We start from the raw sequence: 13,714 nt of genomic DNA, 5'->3' as shown, positions 1-13,714 counted from the left end.
ATATCTACTGTACTTTGCACAGCTATCTTGATTGAGCTGTCTACATCAATGACGAGATTATTTTTACTGACTTGTCACAGCGAATTCAGTCTGCCCTGTCTTTCTGCATGAGGTTGCACAGACACTGAGCTTGGAGACCACAATGCTGTGTTCACCCACCACTTCACTCCACTGCGGTCTAAAACCTTCATAGAATGTTCTGGGTGATACTGCAAGTATGTAAAATCTTTGTCTTTTTGACAGTAAAACAAGATATTCCTTGGGATTAGGGATCCCAGAGGTTATACAATTCAAATAAGTGGGGGGTTTTTATTGGGTTTGTTTGTTTGTTTCATTTTGGTTTTTTTCAGGTTTTTTTGCCAGCCGAAGGAGACAAATGGCTCCTCTGAAAATGATGTTACTTTATAATTTCATGTCTCAGTAAACATGCTGTGAAAGAAAAGATGTAGTAATCTGTGTTTTGGGATCTTGATCTTACCGCTGTCTCAGGTCAGCTAGAAGACCAGAGAGCGATGATTAGAAACAGGCTCTATTTGTTTGTACCTAAATCTCTAGCTGTAATGCTGTTCTCCGCAATCGAGGAAGTTCGTGGCTATGTGCATAAATCACAGTGCACATACAGTTTAACTGAACTGTTCTGTTAGTTCAACGAGTTTGCGTGCGAGCATTTCTGGGGATAAAGTTTAGTGTGGAGTTGTGTGTCTTTTCAAACAAACTTGTATTTAATTGTAATATATGACTGCACGTATTTAACATGACTGCCCAACAGCAATGATTTCAGCAAAAGCTAGTAAAATATTTAATCTCTTGCATTGTGGAGACTAAAGGAATTTTTGGATCTTGTTTGGACAGCAAGGAAGTATTTTCTGTGTTGGGTAAGGCCGAAGAGAAATGGAATTTGTAGTATTTTTGTTGTACTGGCAAACGTGAAGGGACTGGTGGAGGGGAGAGTTATCATGCCTCCCTGGCTATTAGCCATCCCAACTCCAAGAAAATTTTATTTTCCTCAAGGAAATGAGTGCCTGAACTGAGCCTGCTAAGCCCCACCACTTTTCGAAATGGCAATTCAACTTCACTGGTATTAGCAACAACAGGAATATCAGTGCTGCTCAGCCACAAATTACTGTACATTTTTGAGCTAGTTTAAATGACAGCGTGTTGAAAATAATATATACAAACTTGCAGCCTGATACATCACTTTCATCAGTAAAGTTGGTGAAAGTACAGGATTCAAACTTAATAGGCTGCAGAGCTTCTCATTGATGAACATCTGCACTTTATTTGCATAGGAGGCATTTCTAAGTGATTTCAGAATCTGGGTTTTATTTTCCCATTTGTGTATTAATTTATCACCAAAAAAGGACAAGAATGTGTCTGTGTGGATTGTTTGTCACTTCTTGCGCAGATTTTCCTTCTTTTGAGACTGCAAAGTACTAATAGAAGTTCACTAAAGTTTGCATCTACTGTTAACCATCTGTGTCCCATAAAATCTGGTGAGCTTGGAGAGACAGCAGCCCTGTCCATTTTGTACGTGTTTTGCATGGGGAAACAGTAGTGCTGTGAGTACTGCTACTACTATTAATATAACTATGAGGATCAGATGACAGTTCCCAAATTTTTTTTTTTTTTTTTTTTTTTTTTTTTTAGTACTGCATTGCAGTTTGTGGTAGTGCTGGGGTTGGTGGAGCTATGTCATGGCTGTAAAGCTTTTGCCAGCCTGAAAGCTACCAACCTATTTTAAAAGATACCAAGATGGTGTGGCAGCATAAACAGGTCAACAAGGTTATGAAAGTTATAGGCTAATCTATTCAAGAAGGTATTCAGGCTATAACTATGGCTACAGGGGCCCAAAATAATCTGACTCACAGATACATAGTAATCTTTCAAAGTGCTGTAAACTAAGCTATTGTAAATGTTCCTCCATTGGTCTTGCAGCTGATTTTGCCAGCCTAAAGATACTGGCTACCATGGGTGGGTTGGTTTTTTGATTGTTTTGGTTTTGGGTTGGGTTTTTTTGTTGTTGTTGGTTTGGGTTTGGTTTTTTTTTTTACTTCCTTATCTGAAAGAGGCTGGATAGCAAGGTCTTCATTGAGAGGTTTTGCTAAAACTCTTCACAACTCTTATTTATATACATATTTGTTGTTTGTAGGCTACCACAGAGACCTTTAGGAGTGAAATCTTGTATGTTAACTGAAGTCTAGTAGTATTTTCCTCCATAACTTTCATAGACTTAATATCCAGAGCAGCTTGGAAGGGACTCCAGAGCGTCTCCAGTGCCTGGTCCAGCCACATGCCTTTGTGTGGGAGCTTTCACCTACCAAATGGCAGGTTCCTAACTTGGGATATATACAGTGTAGATTTCAACAACTGTGGTAACTGTCTTAATTTCCTTCATAATTAGTGGAGAGAAATACATGAGAGAGAACATCTGGTTTGATTTAGATGTCTTCTCGTTGTTCTGTCATCCTTCAGTGGTGTTGATCTCTCCTCAGTGAATATAAAGGGAATGCAGATGATTAATTCAGATATAGGTATCTGTATATTTATACAATGTAAGCGTCTCCATTTGTCATCTATAATGACAGCATTTTATCTTAAAAATTCTTTCAAAAGTCTGCTAGTTGTTTCCAAATTTCTTTCTGCAATTTAAATTAAAGAAAGCATAAATTGCAGTGATACCACCTGCATAACAGGACTCTAGTTATCTTTGGCATCTCTCATTTGAAATGTCTTTATTGAGTCTGGACGACTATGACTGGGAAGCTGTATAGGGCTGCCAGAACCACTGCCATCTTTTAGGCGGCTCTTGATTGACTTCCAGCTCAATTTATGTCTACTTTTCCCTGTTTTCCTTCAAAATTGGGGTTTGGTAGGCTCTCTGGTGGTGGGAAGGCCTTGGGTGGCCAGTGGTGATATCCTGTCTCCGGCTGGGGTGTGCCCTTTGTGCGTGGTGCTGATGGTCCTCTTGGGAGAGAAGCTGCGGGCACTTAGGGCTGTGTCTGCTTTGTCTCCAGCCGTCATGCTGGTGATAACTGCCTTCATCCCTTCGCTGCTTTCCCCTTTGGGAGGACAGTCTTAGCTAATGTTGTGTATAGTATTTTATTCAATTAAGCTGTTTGGCTTACTCTCACTAGTAAGTTAGCAGAACTGGTAGGAAACAAATAATAAATGATGACAGATAAAGTTATTTTGCCACAATAGCAAGTCCCCGGTCACTTCCTCTGCTCTGTCTTCTGCTTTCAGTTAGTGTCCACCTTCTAGTGCCTGCTGATTAAAATATTTCACATTTCACATCTGGTTTTAACCCCATATGTTTTGACTGCAGCGTTTGTGAGCGTTCTTTATGTAGAAACCAAGAGAGCAAGCCTTGAATCTCTATAGAAATAACTTTTCTTTGTGTTGAGTTTTGCTTCTATTTTTCTTTCCTCCTGGCCTGCATTCCCACTGAAGAAGAACGTGATCATGATGACATAATCTTTTCTTTTACAGAAAAAATCTGAAATCATTTTTTGCAAGATACAAGACATTGCAGTGGACAAGTTCTTATGCTTTGCCAGACTTCCCTTATGATGTCAAATGCATATTAGCAGAAAAAAGATGCCCTGATCACAGTATGAGGATAAGGATTATTGAATTTTTGCAAGCAGACATGACAAAATACCTAGAAGGATCACTGTGAGTAAACATTGTTAGATTTGTTTGGGGACATTACCTGTTGGCTGCAGAAGTAAACTTTCAAATGAATGTAAAGCCATTCTCTTTAATACGCTTGCTTGAATAGAGGAGGCTAAGGGCCTGAAACCTGTTGAAGTCAAACAGGAAGATTTCATGCAAGCCTTAAAGCTGTTCCATTTGGAGGGGACTCGATAGCCTTAGAAACAGTCAGTTTAATGTATGTCAGTATAGACTCTAGACAGCGTTGAACACTGTATACTGTCTAGTATACAAACTATTTCTTTTACATCTCCATCTTGTTTGCGCAGGTATCCGAACAGTCAGCAATACAACATTGTTGTCAATGCTCTGTTGCAGGCGTACCCATTCCTCGATGAAGATGGGAATGGCTTTGTAAGTATTGTAAAATTGAAAAATATGGAAATAATTTTTTTTCCCCACATAATCAATCACAAGAATATAACCTAGTTCAGAGGAAATCAATATCAATTTCTTATGTACTGGCTCTATTCAGAGCTGTAACCTTCATTTTTACATATTTGGCAAATCGCATTCTTATTTCATTATATTAATTAAAGTTTAATCCAGTTACAGACATTCCTCAAAGCCACTGTGAAATCATGCAGACCTGTACATGAAGTCCCTGGTTGCTTGTTAGGTACAGTTTCTTTCTGGATGGATTTTTCCCCAAAGGATAAATTTAAGTAAATGTGACTTATTTTTGTTTTTAAAAACAAAGAAGGGAAGCTTTTAGAAAATTGTCTGTATGAGGACTAGCATATGACCGATGCTCTTGCAATGCAGTATGATCACTTGTATGTTAGATAACTGCTTCATCATGTAGTAATACTACTGGTTTAGGTATGTCGGGAATCTAGGCCTAGTTATTTGGGGTCCCAGTAGGAACACAACAGAAAGCAGTGGAAAGAGATGACTTAAATTTGAACTACATTTTTTCTCTCTCGTGACCCAGAATACATATCTGTGGTCTCAGAGGACAGTGTTCACCTTTTGACTTCACATCATTGCTTTGCTATGTGATACTTTCCTAGCATCTTGTAAAAGCTTGTGAGACTCAGTGGGGATTGTTAGCTTTAAACATATATGAATATATATCTCATCTACAGTTCCTGCAGAAAGCAAAATAATTTTGAGAATAAAAAAAAAAAGTGAGGCTTAAGGTGTGGTTGTTCTAGTTCTCCCCTGAGCCAAGGCATTGTAGGAGGGAAGAGTCTAAAGAAAACAAACATCTCAGAAAGTAGAGAGGGAGCAGAAGGATCAGAGAGCGGTGGTCCACCCTTATTTTCAATCAGGATTCCTCTCTGAATACCACAGCAGGCGTCCCGGCCAGGGTCCTGGGTAATGCTCCTTCATCTGGTTCCCTTTGCAAAGGGGAGCTGGAGTGACCTTCAGGGCATCTCCAAGGACCTTTTTAGAGTCTTTACTTTTTAAAACTGTTTTAAACCAGAGGTTCTTAAGCTGGGTTTTCAAAGGGCTTTTAGTGCAGCAGAACTGTAGACTGAGTGAAACTACTTATAATTCCGTTCTTCGGGAAATGGCTCATTGCTTTCCAGATTGATGCTAGAATTGGTGCTGGAAGAAACTATCTGGGAAGTTGCGTGCTGGGGCAGAGACGTGAGGGTTGTTGTTCTTTATCTTTTGATGTTTCTTTCACACTTACTAGACAGAATATCTGGAAGAAACCACCATAAGGGAGCGAGGAAGCTGGAATTAGCAGTTTGTGATATTGCAGTCTAACAGTTCTGAGCCAGCCCCTCTCCATTGCCTGGACTGAGGCACTAAAGGTGCGGGTCTGGATACTTAATTCATCTTCACCTCCTCCTCCAAACTTATTTTTATTGGCCCTACTGCTAGACATTCTGTTCTTCCTTCATGATCATAAAGGCTATAAATACTTTTTTTTTTTTTGATCTGAGATAGTTCTGTGTTGCAACAGCTTAAAACAAACCCTACAACATATGCACAGCTACTTAGCGCGAGGCTTGCAGTAAATCTGAATTCATATACCTTTAAGAAACAAATGAACATCAACAAAAAATGGCTAACCACCATTCTTTCATCTTTTCTCAGAAAAAGTGTCTTCAGCAGCTCACAAAAATGAAGTTTTTGTAGGCTTTTCTTTTAAAATTGCCTCAGGCTAGCATGGGACTATAAGAATTACAGCTTGTTGTTCCTGATAACAGTATTGAATCACAGGTATTGTGAGTTGTAAACTATTACTTACTGAGAGGTTTTGAATACCTCACACTTGTTTATTTATGATCATTAGACAGTTGTTATGTTTTATTAATAGTACATTGAAAGTATTTAAGAAAACTCTCATCAATAAAATAATTCAGAGGTAAAGTAGAAAGCTCTTTATTTGGGGACTGATAGCTAAATGTAGAAAAGGAAAACTGTAAAATGAGAGTACTATTTTAAGCAAAAATGGTAGTTACATTAGTTATTAAATAACATATATATAACCTTCTGGAGATTCGGTTCATATAATGTGGTTTTGGTGTCTACATTAGGAAGAGACGAATAGCATTGCGGAAGTTCTTGTTTCTTCCTGTAGACTCCAAAGGGAGCCTCAGGTGGCCAGCTGTGCACAGATGTCTGTGCCCCCTCCTTTTGGTGTCTTGTGAGGCTGGAGAAAGGGACACACCGAACGTAGCAATTCAGCTGGGCAGGCCTCTGAGAATAATGGTTGCCAGGACTGGCAGACTAGTAAAGCTATTTGAGTTTATTTAGAATACTAACCACCACATTTTCAAGTTTTTGGACTTTTAATTTCTTGTCAAAGTTACAGCAGAAAGAAATAGTCATATGCATTTCAAAAAACAAAAGGGATGAACATAGTTTGGAGTACTAAGTCTTGCATTCCCTCTGGCATGCTGGAGCTCAGTTTTGCCATCGGGTGTTTTCCTTTCTGCTGCGCAAAATGCTCTATCCACTGTATTGTTAATGGCATTAATTTATTGCTCTTTACTTATTGCTGTGCTATGTCTCAGTTCCTAGATTCAGTTAAACTCTAAATTCATGCTTCAAAGGAAAGCAATTGCTTACCCTTTGGGGTGGAGGAGCAGCCACAGCATCTGCTGGGGTCTGCAGAAGGCTGCAGCAGTTCTTAATGCGATGCCCCGAGAAGGTCTGTCAGTGGTCTGATTTTATTTTTAACTCATGAATCTTGTGATTTGGAGCCCTTCACCAGAAATGGATGCGTCTCGGCTGCTGGAAGGATGCTGTGGAAACTGTTCTGGGTTCTTCCGCAGCCAGTGTGCATGCCTGTGCGTGGCGTGGGTGGGCAGGGGCTGCCCGTGGGGCGTTCTGGCTGGGAAAAGGGAAAGCTCATCCCATGAGAGAGCTCCACATTCCAGAATTAGCTTTTTTTCTTCTGACCAAGAACAGAAAATCAGAACATAAAGATCTTGATGGAATGAAAAACTTGGAGAAACTTTGAATTGGAAATGTCGACACTCCTGTTGCTATATTTTCATGGAAATTAAATGGCTTGGAAAGGGGAAAGATATGCTGGAAAACACAGAGGAACAACAACAAGAAAACAAAGCTAAGAGTGCCTAAATTCACACCACTATTTTCAGGAGAGTTAAAAAATTACCTGCAAAACTTTGAACATGCCTTTTTGTTTGTTTGTTTTGTGTTTGGGATGTTTGGGGTTTTTTTCCCCCCAAAACACTGGACCCTTTATTTACAACTCTAAACTATTTTAAACAAGTAATTTAAGCAATGCGTGCCTTACGTAGAAATGTAGTCTGGTATTTTCAATCTCATACAGTTGCGATGAGAGGTCATTAAAGGTTTAGTGTTTCAAGATTTATTAGCAGATTTAACCAAGAAAATATAATTATGGATAAAGATTTGCTATTTAATTTTGCAGTAGAGAAAAATGTGGTTTTGTGCCATCGGCCCTTGAAAAGGATATTTGATGGAATATAGTCTGAATGACGATAATGATCCTAAATTAATAAGTTTAAAAATAAGGTTACAAATAAGCTACTTATATACTATGAATTTAAAAAGAAGGTTATTTAGTATGTCATTATAGAAGCAGGAATGAAGAAAGAATTATCTGAAATCCTAAATAATAATTTAAAAAATTAAGCCATTTTATACTTAAAGCAAAACTCATTTAAGAGGTCCGTGGAGCACTTGGAATGAAATTAATTTCCCCACCCTGTTCCAAGATTAGCTTTTGGAAAGAAGTACTTTAAGGTGTTTACCTAAGGAATTTTTCCCATAATGTTTTCTTCTACTTAAAGAACAATGTTATCATAAAGTAACACATTCAACATTTTAAAAAATGAGTGTCAATTTAATCATGAAATAGATTATTAGATTTCTGACCTATAATGTAACCAATGCAACATTTGTAAGTAGTTACAGACAAATAGGCTATATAGAAAAAGCCGAGATCATAGCTGCAGCAGTCAAAATTGGCATGACACCGTTTCTTGACCACTTGCAAGATACTATTCTATTTGTGTTTATTTCTTTTACAAGGGTTAAAACCAACCATTTGGAAAGAGTCACTGCCCTTATTTTATTTCATCTCAGACAACAATTGAAAATTGTGTGATTTCAAGGCAGCCCTACATGAGGAGGGAAAGACGGGGCTCTCTCATCCGCACCGCATGCCAGTGGGCTTTGCCTAAGCTGCTCCCCCGAGCGTGGGGCTGCCGAGCGGTGCCGTGACACCGGTGAAACCCGGGATCCCAGTGCTGACATGCCTGATTTATGTAACTGCTGCACGCAAAATGATTATTCATTAGTAAATTACTGCTTTTTATCTGCGTGTAATCCTTTCCCTCCTATGTCGGATAGACACAGACTAATCCTGCTCTGTTACAAGCATTGTAAACCTTCCTGGAGTGGTTTGAGCTTTTTTTTGGGGGGGGGGGAGGTGTGTGTGAATTAATAGAAAATAAAGTTACCAGCTCAAAAATGGTAATGAAAGTATCCTTTTTAAAAGATGCATTACCCACTAGGGAAAACCACATAAATGTATGTGCTCGCAGTTTCATTCATGAAACAGGTATGTGTGAAGGGACTTGCATAAGCTTATGAGAATCCTATTACAGTAATAGATTTAGTTAAAACTCTTAATTTATCTGAGGACAAGAAGATGAAACAGCTGAATGTTTTGAACTTTGAGGGGATATTTAAAGCTCTGTATAGGTGTCAGCATATTCTTTCATGTGGAAGAATAAGCAAAAATGTCTCCTAGCCAAACAAAGGTTTTCAAAAGAAAGAAACTGCACAAAACTCAACTCAGGGGATATTTAAATTGTCAGCTGGTAATGTATTCTGGGATGATAGTGTTTTAAAATATTTTAACATCTGATGAACATTTCAGAGAAGCGTTAAACTAAGGGGTTTTTTGTTTGCTTGTTTCTTAACAGCCTTAAAATAACAATATTAAAAAAAATTTTGCTAAGCATATAGTGCTGGGGTATTTGCATCAGGGCCAGAATTGTAAATATATTTAGGAACCTTAATGGGATTTTCGAGGCATGTAGTCACCTTACTGCTTTTGAAAACAGTGCTGGGGTGTAATACTCAAATTGAGGCTGTAAATATGCCTTGTGAGTAGACTGCCCAAGAAGAGCTGAGATAGATGCCACAGGGGCTGTATTCTCATAGCTCTTCTGCTCTCATTTTTCACCATTATTGGAGGCCTTGCTTTTAGGTTTGAGGACCTGTAAATCAACTAGTACCCTAGGGAGCTGGGAGGAGTATTTTCAGCAGGAGAAAGGCAACATAACGCTGCCCTCAACACCATCCTCACCCTCCCACCCATACCCTGGGGGCGAGAATGGCAGGTGTGTCAGACTCACTGCAAAGAAAGATACTGTACTACTTAGTCCACTTTTACTGAATTATGGTTTACACTAAATTTAACCCTTAAAGTCATATGACCTTGACTAATAAAGGACATCATTTTGGTAAGAAATTTGGGGTAATGATTCTTCTGTTTATACCGTGCTTTAGTATGTCAGTGAGTACAGGCTTGAGTATAGTATTAAGTGAGAGCATAGTATTGAGTGAGTATAGTATTGGAGTCAATTTTAGAAAATGAGGTAACAGCTATTTTGAATATTTCTTGCCACATTGCCATCTACAGTCACTTTTGTGACCAATTTTTGATCCCTCTGACTGTTGAAAACCCCTCAATAACTGAAATAAGAGGTTGCTTTTGAGGATCTGACAAAACATTTTCAATATTCACAGCTGCAGGTCTTGCCTGCAGACATCTTTAGCAGCCTTGGCTTAGTAATTGCTTCCCGGCTTGCCAGTAGTTACATGGCTGGGTCCCACCACGGGATGCCCAGGCAGGGACTGCAGGTGGCTGGCCGTCTGTCTGTAAGGATGCACGAGGAAGTTCAGCTGGCAAGAAGTGATCAGCAGCTCCGTTAAACAGGGACTGCATCCACTTGTTGTGCAGAACTGCCTTTAAGTTGCAATTTCCATGCATTGAGGAGTCTCACAAATGCTAGGACCTACTTAAATGACCCTCTTAATTTGGCAGTTTTGAGTTCAGTTTAATAATACACTTCATCCAGTGTAACTGTAGGCTCCCTGCAAAAGGGAGCATCCCACCATGTCTTTCCTACTCCCTTGTGTTAGATATAATAATGATACAACTGCACAACCAGTCGGATGATGTCAGAGGCTGGGGAAAAATAATCCACTCAAAAAACCCCAAACCAAACATTAGTTTTCTGTGGCATCAGTGAGCTGATCTGATTCACGGTGTAGTTTCCTGACCTGATGTCATGAATGGTGGATCCCAAAGCAAGAGCTAAGAAAAGGAAAGCAAACTGCAGTTTCACTGACAGCCCTGGTTATATTGGATAAATCTGATCCTTAGGTTCAATTACTGCTATCCTTAATGAATCACACCGGTGCCAGTAGCCCTGCTGTTTAGTTGCCATAGAGTCATATACCACAGGTGCTTGTGTTTCCTTCAGTCCTGAAGCCACCAGCACACTGATGCCACCCTATGAATCTGTCTCTGCTTAGTGGCAAACACTTTTCAATAAAATAGGGTTAGATAAAACAAAGTGACCTGCTTTAGGAATGGGGCAAATTCTTGCAAGAAATTGGTAATGACAGATTTCTTTTTTACCCATGCAGTTGCTATGGAAAAGGGCCCTTAAAGATCGTTTCAAATATGTGCGAAGACCCATTGAAGATGATGAGCAAGTCCTGAGGAACAAATGCAAGTTTGGCCACAGGCGAGGACAGACCAGGAAATCTTGTGCTGAAAACAAACCTGCTGACGTCCAGGTGCAGGTAGAGGTAAGATTTTTGGCACTTAACTGAGTTCTGTGTCTTTCAGCTCCTCTACTGACAGTAAGGCCACCAGCCAGAAAAGGGTCGAATGAAGTGATTTCACCCTACTTAAAGTCATTTTGTATAGAGTTTGTCCTATAGCCAGACCCTTTACTTTGTTTCGTTTCTGGAGAACTAAGTATCAACAGCAGATACTGGATGCCTTGCACATTTGTTGTCATTTGGAGTTGTGGCCAGTTGGACATAAAATTCTGTCTATTTTTTTTTAAATGCCCATTCTGGCATTTTTTAAATTCCTATTCTGCTTTAGGTTATACACCTCCAATAGAGGCTTACATCTAAGAGCTGAAATCTCTGTACAAATAAGAATGCAAAGCAATATTTGAACTGGTAGCAAATGGCCGTATCCTACTGGCACATTGCACTTTGTTATATAAAAGCTGTTTGTGTTGATGGTGATGATATATATAGGGATGCCTGTGAATGTATGCGTGCAGTTTCTGTATTTCCCGCTAGTTAGAGTATTCAGAGAGCCATTGCTCTTCAGCAAGTGTTTGAAGCATATTAGTTAATTTATACACTTTCATAAAAACATTAAGGCTCCAGTCATGCTTTGCCAGCATTCCTCACACTTCCTTCAGTGCTGCAATTAAAATGTGGTCAAATTAAACAATTGTAAGAAAGTGATAAGATATTAAAGCAGATATTTGACTTTAGTTTACATATGACCATCCTGCCTTTTACCAGACACATGTCTTTAGGGGAGCAAGAGTGATTTACTGGATGCATTTCTATATACATCTCCCTTGTGTTTGAAGGTAGCTGTAGTTTTCTACCTAAAAAGCAGATATATGTTTTTGGTTTGGTTTTTTTAGAAGCTCTAGTAACTTCTGTTTATCCCCTTTTGATTAACATGTGCAGGAATAAACACGTCCCTCTTTTTGCCTGCTTTAGTGAAACAGTTTGCAGAATGTGTGAAGTAAGATACCTTTAATTTGGGTGAAAACAATAAACAGTCTCGCATGCAGTAAAGGAGACATGATAGACTCCTAGTTTTGTGTATGCATTGAGTTAGCCATCCTTTATCTGCTAATACTTGGAAAGAGCAAATGTGGGTCTTTTTTTTTTTGTCACATCAGCTAGCTGAGAAGGGTTTTGTAGTGATCCTGTAGGGACTGCATGCTCAACTTCATTTTTTTATTTTTTTGATTATAGAGAAGGTGTGACTGCACTGTGCTGTGTGTCTGTAAACTGCATTGCCCAAGGCCATTGCTGGTCATCCCTTGTTTGCTTTAGAAATTGAAGAAGAAAAAAGTACGTTCCATCTCTTCTAAAGTCGTAGGCATTTTCTGCTAGCCTTAATAAGTGAATAAGCATTAAACTGGAAGGACATGAGAGGATGCTGAGTATCCCTGAACAACTTTTCCTTCCTTCCTCTCTCTTCCTCTCTCTTCCTCTCTCTTCCTCTCTCTTCCTCTCTCTTCCTCTCTCTTCCTCTCTCCTCTTCCTCTCTCTTCCTCTCTCCTCTTCCTCTCTCCTCTTCCTCTCTCTTCCTCTCTCTTCCTCTCTCTTCCTCTCTCTTCCTCTCTCTTCCTCTCTCTTCCTCTCTCTTCCTCTCTCTTCCTCTCTCTTCCTCTCTCTTCCTCTCTCTTCCTCTCTCTTCCTCTCTCTTCCTCTCTCTTCCTCTCTCTTCCTCTCTCTTCCTCTCTCTTCCTCTCTCTTCCTCTCTCTTCCTCTCTCTTCCTCTCTCTTCCTCTCTCTTCCTCTCTCTTCCTCTCTCTTCCTCCTTCTCTCTCTCTCATTTTTCCAGTATGTTGAACAAATATATAAATATAAATGCAAGAATTAACACATATGGAGCCTATTAAGTCTTAAGAATGAGTCCCACGAAACTGAGGGAATCATAACTCTCTTAGTTTTAAATGTGTTTCTACATTGAACGCAGGTATGTCTGGCTCTGAGATCCTAAATTATGTCACTACAAATGTACACAGCTGAATAAGTCATTTAATATTCTTTTAAACAAATGCCATGTGTTTTTCATTCTGTATATTTAGGAACACACATAAAGGCACCTTTCTGCCAATCCTTGGCACCAACTATTTTGTGATAAATTTAAACTGCTAAACAAAGAGTCTTAGCATCAAAAAATAAATATTTGGTCTAGAAGTCAATACAGAGGCAAAACCAAATGATACTCAAATTATCATTAGCCAGATCCCCTTGTCTTCATCCATTTTCCAAGTTTGGAAGAACAAGTCAGCCTTATGTGAACTGGAAGCCAATAGAGTTCCAGGTTAAGGAGACCTTTGGAGAATGATCAGTCAAGGATTCCTAGCCCCTTTGTGTCTCCACACTCTCCCTTAGATAGGCAGAGTAGGACCTTTAGGGCATGATAGGGCAAAGCCAACTGGCAAGCAGTGCAGATGAGAGAGCATCTGTTCCCAACAGATGACCTACTTACCAGCCACGCAGCTGACTTCTGTGTTGGGCTTTAGTTTCTGAACAGTCGTAAGATGTAACTCTGTCAGATGTGCTTTGTGTCAGTATAATCTTGGATTGTTAATGGTATAAAACTGATAAAAAGTTTATTTACTAATAGGAAATGCCTTGCTGGTATACCTGGCAATTTTTAATGTAAAAAGAGTAATAAAGGTATTACTACTAATAAAATCCTTGACTGCTCTCTATTTCATCATGTGAAAAAAACAGTTCCTTGCCA

General features: G+C 39.3%; 1 protein-coding gene across 1 annotated transcript in view; it reads left to right on the top strand.

Moving 5' to 3' along the window:
• Positions 1-13,714, top strand: part of SAMD3 (sterile alpha motif domain containing 3) — a 42,275-nt gene that overhangs the window by 12,101 nt on the left and 16,460 nt on the right. Inside the window, exons 4-6 of the mRNA XM_075750067.1 lie at positions 3,490-3,675; positions 3,984-4,068; positions 10,834-10,998. Of these exons, the coding sequence (XP_075606182.1) occupies positions 3,490-3,675; positions 3,984-4,068; positions 10,834-10,998 (436 nt within the window). The remainder of the gene's footprint in view (positions 1-3,489; positions 3,676-3,983; positions 4,069-10,833; positions 10,999-13,714) is intronic.

Source organism: Balearica regulorum, chromosome 3 (genome assembly GCF_011004875.1).
Source record: "Balearica regulorum gibbericeps isolate bBalReg1 chromosome 3, bBalReg1.pri, whole genome shotgun sequence".
Taxonomy (NCBI): domain Eukaryota; kingdom Metazoa; phylum Chordata; class Aves; order Gruiformes; family Gruidae; genus Balearica; species Balearica regulorum.
This window is presented reverse-complemented; position numbering and strand designations above follow the sequence as displayed.